The sequence below is a fragment of the Chaetura pelagica genome, unplaced genomic scaffold, assembly GCF_000747805.2.
Source record: "Chaetura pelagica isolate M959 unplaced genomic scaffold, ChaPel_1.0 scaffold266, whole genome shotgun sequence".
In the NCBI taxonomy this organism is placed as follows: domain Eukaryota; kingdom Metazoa; phylum Chordata; class Aves; order Apodiformes; family Apodidae; genus Chaetura; species Chaetura pelagica.
The window spans coordinates 924,054-929,618 of NW_009953799.1; the positions used below are offsets into that span (position 1 = coordinate 924,054).

At 41.8% G+C, this 5,565-nt stretch overlaps 1 protein-coding gene across 1 annotated transcript in view; it reads right to left on the reverse strand.

Moving 5' to 3' along the window:
• AKAP17A (A kinase (PRKA) anchor protein 17A) overlaps positions 1-5,243 on the reverse strand; it is a 7,157-nt gene extending 1,914 nt beyond the window's left edge. The window contains exons 1-3 of the mRNA XM_010001186.1: positions 4,247-5,243; positions 1,571-1,719; positions 434-674 (exon numbers count right to left, since the gene is read on the reverse strand). Of these exons, the coding sequence (XP_009999488.1) occupies positions 434-674; positions 1,571-1,719; positions 4,247-5,008 (1,152 nt within the window). The 5' untranslated portion in view covers positions 5,009-5,243. The remainder of the gene's footprint in view (positions 1-433; positions 675-1,570; positions 1,720-4,246) is intronic.
• Positions 5,244-5,565: the final 322 nt, after the last annotated feature.

Genomic DNA, 5,565 nt, shown 5'->3' on the forward strand with positions numbered 1-5,565 from the left:
TTCTGCACATTTTCAAACATCAAATAATGAAAGCTCATTTTCTGAAAATGCAAAAAGTTAACCGAAGTGTAAAAAGCCAGCGAGTAAACAGCATCAAACTGGAATTAGATATGAGAAGTCTTGCATTTTATCTTTTGTGTTTAGCTCACTTTATTATGTTTACACTTTCTTTCACTGGACTTCAGAGCAAGTTACTTTACACGTAAAAAATACTATTCAGGTCTATAGGTTCAACTTCACCCTTCCATTTACCTTTATCCACCAAAAAAGAGATACCATTTCATTTCACTTCAAATTTTTTTGTCTAAGGAACAGCATATGGAGAGGTACTAAATCTGTTTAATGACCAGTGCTCCCTACTCCCTCTCAAGTCATCAAAAGGCTTTGTCATCCTGTGTTCTTCATTAGCTTCTGAAATAAATACTGAAGTTACCTTTGCCCTGCTTAGAAGTTCTGCAATTAGTCTAATGGACTGAAGATTTCTCTGAGCCAACAGGAGCTTCCTTTCTTCCAACTTTATCTTCTCTTGCAGTTTTTTCTGTTCTTCAGCTTGAAGCTTTTCAAGTTGTTTTTTGTTCCGTCGAACTTCACGATCTCTCTGCTTCTGTTCTCTCTTGCGCAACTTTTCTTCTCGTTTTCTCTCTCTCTCATATTCTTCAAGCTCTCTCTGCTTCCTAAAAAGAGATTAAATATTTTTATCTTATCTAGGGTGGGTACTATTTTAGACTGCTACTCTATGTAAAAAAGCAATCTGTTTCTAAGTAACTGTATTTGATTACTGAAAAACAGAAGCAGAAAAGAGCGAACATTTTAGCCAGCAGTTGTGATAGCAAGCAACCATCAGCATGTTGATATCTGAAAGCAAGTTGGAATCCAAGCATAAAACATGGCTACAACAAAAATTACTTTTTTTAAAGCCAACTTGACTAGAGACAGTAACAAGGCATCAGGCAGCTAGGCAGTCAATCATCACAGCGAGAAGACAATTACCAATTGTGTGCAAAATGTGTGCAGGAGTTTGTGGGTTTATTTCAGTCATCAGGACAAAATGGAAGCTTAGATTAGAAGGCCAAGGGTCTCTGAGATCAGGTGTCTAATGCAACAATTTTTAGGAACTGGAATATTTTGCAGATTTAATATTTTGACTGAACACAAGCATTAGTGATAATCTAAACCTTATAGCTTCAGGAACTGTCTAATACCTAAGCATTAAGCAATGAGAATTGATGCACATCAAGGCAGCAGAACAGCACAGAATCTCTGACACAACTTGCTCCATTTGTGTTTATATGTAAATTTTGAGCTCTTGGAATTGCAGCTCAACACAGCCTCCCCTGCTCCCCCCAAGAAAAAAAAACAGCCTAAACCACTTCTCCAAATCTCATAATCCCTGAATCCTAACTCCTCAGAAGTACCAAAATGTTGTAAGTGCTTCACTTTAGCTAGAGAAGCAGAACTTTGAAATGAAACCTGTGTTTTGTTAATTGTTATTGATGCTGCTATGAAGAAGTAATTACAGTGTTGTTATACCAGGTGTTAAAAATATAACTTAGCAGTAAGCAATAAATACCTTTCTTCCTCTTTTTGTTTTTCCTCAGCTTCTTTCTCTCTACGTTTTTGTTCTTCTCTCTGCTTTTCAAGCTCTTGAAGCTTTTGCCTTTCAAGCTGACGCTTCTTAATTGAGGCATCACTGAGGTGTTTTGTTGAGTCAAAAGAAACCTTTACAGGATATAATTGAATAGTTTTAAGTAGAAAAATAAATCCCTAGCACAATCCCCAACAATTTTAACCTAGCCCAAAGTATCCAAACCACAGTCTAAGTAAAATCAGAACCATAAAACTTTTTTCAAAACAAAGGTACATGCCCAGAGCAAGCACCTGAGTACTATAACCAGGTAACTGGTAACCCCATGCCTGCACACCAGCACAAGCAGGTAGCAGTTTATGCTGTTGTGTGTGTCTGACATCCAAAAGTAAACCCTAGTGTGGGTTACAGCCCTGCCTGTCCAATGTTTTCAACCTGTCAGAACAGGAACATACAGAACTGTTGCAACTCACGTATGCTATGAGGGACTGACTGTATAGCACAAGATAGAAATGGACTTTAATAAAGGCCTGTCTAAAGCTGCAGTCTTGAAGTTCAGCCAAAGCAACAATTTTACAACATTCAGCACCCAGTTCAAGCAAGTGCCTTCCCACCAATTCTAACACCAAGATTTCTAAATTGAGGAATACTGGGCTTACGCTCCAACTTTGAGACTGGGAACACAAGAGAAAAGGAAGTTAACACACATATGAGAAACAAGGCTCAGCTTCCAGGACACCTGAGCACACTTTAGCCATGTCCAGCTGTGTGCTGGAACAGGACACTAGCAGACATCACATCCCTGGTGTCCTCATCTCCTATTCTAGATACCAATGGTTGTGCATGCAGGCTGGCAGGCAGGGATCCATAACACATTCCAGCATGCCCACTGTCAGGCATCACGGGGCAGAGAACAGCCAGGCTCTATGTAAAATGATGTTTTGCTAACAGGCTAAAAGGACAGTCAGGTAGAAACTGACAAAGTCTTGTGACCTTGTATGACAAGAGATCTGTCCCGAGAGCACAGTCACAAACACAGTCCTCCCCCTTTCCTGTCAATTGCCAGGACAGCTGTCAGGAAGGCATGCTTCCTCTCCTCTTTCACAGCCAAACTAAATTTGGGAACCCTGATCCCCTGCCTTTAAGTGACAGTTTGAATTTCACAGACCCTTGAAAACCTTGAGGGTCAGGGTAGAAACAGTTTCTATGCTTCAACTAACAATCCTTGGTAACAAGATAAAAGATTACAGTATTTTAGTTATACTGACTGAAGTACAACTTGAATAAATATTTGCATGTTCCCATATTATACAAAGGAATCCTCAAGACTTTTCCCAAAATACACTTCCTGGTTTGATAAATGACCACAGAGCATACTGAGACACACCCACAAACATTTCACTCAACCAATATGTAAATGCATGGGCCACATATTAGAGCAAGTTTTCTTCAGGCCTTGTTTTCCCAGTTCCTATGAACAGAATGCCCTGTTCTCTCCTGTCCTAGCTGCATTTTCTAAGACAAGGGTTACAAGAAAAAAAGATCTGGAAAACTCAGTATGTAAATATTATGAATTAAGCACACTGCATTCACAGGAAACTGTGCTATGGATTAACATCATTGTTTAAATTTCTGTGGGCCCTTTCTGTATGTGAAGTACAGTGCTGATTAACTGCACTCGGCAGCTCTTACAGGCCACATGCTGCTAAACGTCACAGTTCTGACACTTGCCTGGTAGACTTAATTATCAACGCCGGGACTAAATACAGAGGCTGCACATTTCTCTCCTAAAATTTCTATTTATAGTGAACACAAGAGACACCAATGCACTTGAGAGACAGCCTTCTGGTGAAATATGGCTGTACTTGTTCAGGATTTAAATTTGTAACTGAAATGACATGAATTATAAATAACGTATTACTTTCTAAAAACCTTGTAGCAGGTCATGCTCCTATGCTTGATTGGGCCATTAAGCACTTCTCATTTCTAGAATCAGCTTGTTCAAAAAAAGCAAAATCTCTAAAGGTTCACACAGTCTAACAATACATTTTTTTTCTGTCATTTTCTTTTAGAAGTCTACCTCTTTAAAAGTTCACCTCTACCAACCCTCCCTCAAACAAAACTCTAAAACCACTCCCTGAACCTGACCATGAACCTAAGCTTCTTCCATCAATTCATAAGCCCCCATCTACTAGGAATTCCACTTAATTCTCCTTTACACACTATTCCCTGCCCTCCTCCTCCCCACACCAGGCAACTGATGAATCACCAACCACCTTTCTACCCTTCAATCACGATTCTTCCACCTAATCACAAAATAACTAATAACCCCACTAAATAAAAACAGGCACAAAATGAGCCCTAATCCTAACATCACCAGTAACTCTTCTACTCATAATTAACCTCCTGGGCTTACTACCCTACACATTTACCCCAACCACCCAACTATCCATAAACATAGCTCTAGCCTTCCCACTCTTATTTTCCACCCTACTAACAGGCCTAGGAAACCAACCCTCTGCCTGTAACTATAGCTATACTACATTAGTGCTGTTAATGTCACGTGTTGCCATCAGCAGAGTTTACAGACAGATGTTTTAGGCACTAGGGAAACACCATTTAGCTGTATTTGGTCTTTCACACAGGTTCCCAGCTTCTTACCTTTATATTGCAAGCCACTGCTTTGCCATCATCACCTTTGTACATCAGCTTCATCCCTCGCAGGGCGTTCATGGCCTTAATGAAACCCGCGTACTCTCGATACTGAACATAAGCTTCAAAATTTAAATGGCCTCCAAAACTGAAAGTGTGGAAGTTTCTACCAGTCATTTCCTCTCTGTAAGGGTCCAGCATGGGTATGTCCACATTCCGTATCTCTCCGAAATTCTGGAAAACTTTTATCAGGATTTCTTCACTCGGCTTTTCCGAGCCGGAGTCCTTTGCTGCAAACCACTTACAAGGTAAGCCCTCTAAATGAATGGTGTCTGGCCTCTCCCCAGGCAGGGTTTCATTCATATCCTTGGCATCACGGAAAAACGAGTCCCAGTCATGCCTGGTAGGAAAGTCAATCTTATACTCTGCAGCACGGACCTTCAGGATGTCAGAGAAGCCGCTCAACTTGATGGTTTTGCCATCCAGGCACGCCAGGAAAGATTTAACCAAACTTTTGTTCTCCACCTCTCCTTCAAACCGGATGAAATCCATGGTGCTTTTAGAAATCCTCAGAGTGGAAAACTGATGAGTTTGCACCATCCCTTTCAACCTTTCCATCACTTCCCAGTTGGAAATGGATTTTCCCGGTTGTTTCAGCTGAGGAAGGGCCACACTGATGGTCATTTTTGTAATGGGTTTAAGGTATAACCCACAGGGAGCACAGAGCTCTACGGCTTCTGATGTATCATGAACTATTGTTGCAGCAGCCATAGCACAGAAAAAGCATAGGATAAAAACATAAAAGATGCAAGTTTAAGTTGCAGGCCAGGAGTACTCAAATAAAACAGCCCTCATCCGTAAATAACTGAATTCTTTGGCCATTTAACCATTCCCGAGTTAAAACAACATAAAAGAGTCAATTAGAGAGTTAAAACTGAGTAGGACAAACACCTTAAATTACACTATCACCACAAGTAATTAAACCTCAGTAAGGCCTCAGGAAAAAAAAACCAAACCAAAACCAACAAACACCCAAGCAGCTGATGACAATTTTAGGCATACACGCAGCCGGGACGGGACGGCTCAGAAAGCAGCTACCCTTTTTGCGGCGGGAAGGGACTGGCGGGGCGATGTCACACCGCTCGGAAGGCTGCGTGACAACCAGGACACGCCGAGGCGGATCCCGCGTCCTCCCGCAGAAAGACTCGCCGGGTGTCTGCAACGAGAGGAAACCGCCCCGCTTGATGTCAAACGCGGGAGCACCCCGGGCAGCAGGAGGGGGGCAGCGCCGGGAGCCGCAACCACCACCCGCCGCCACCCGCCCACGG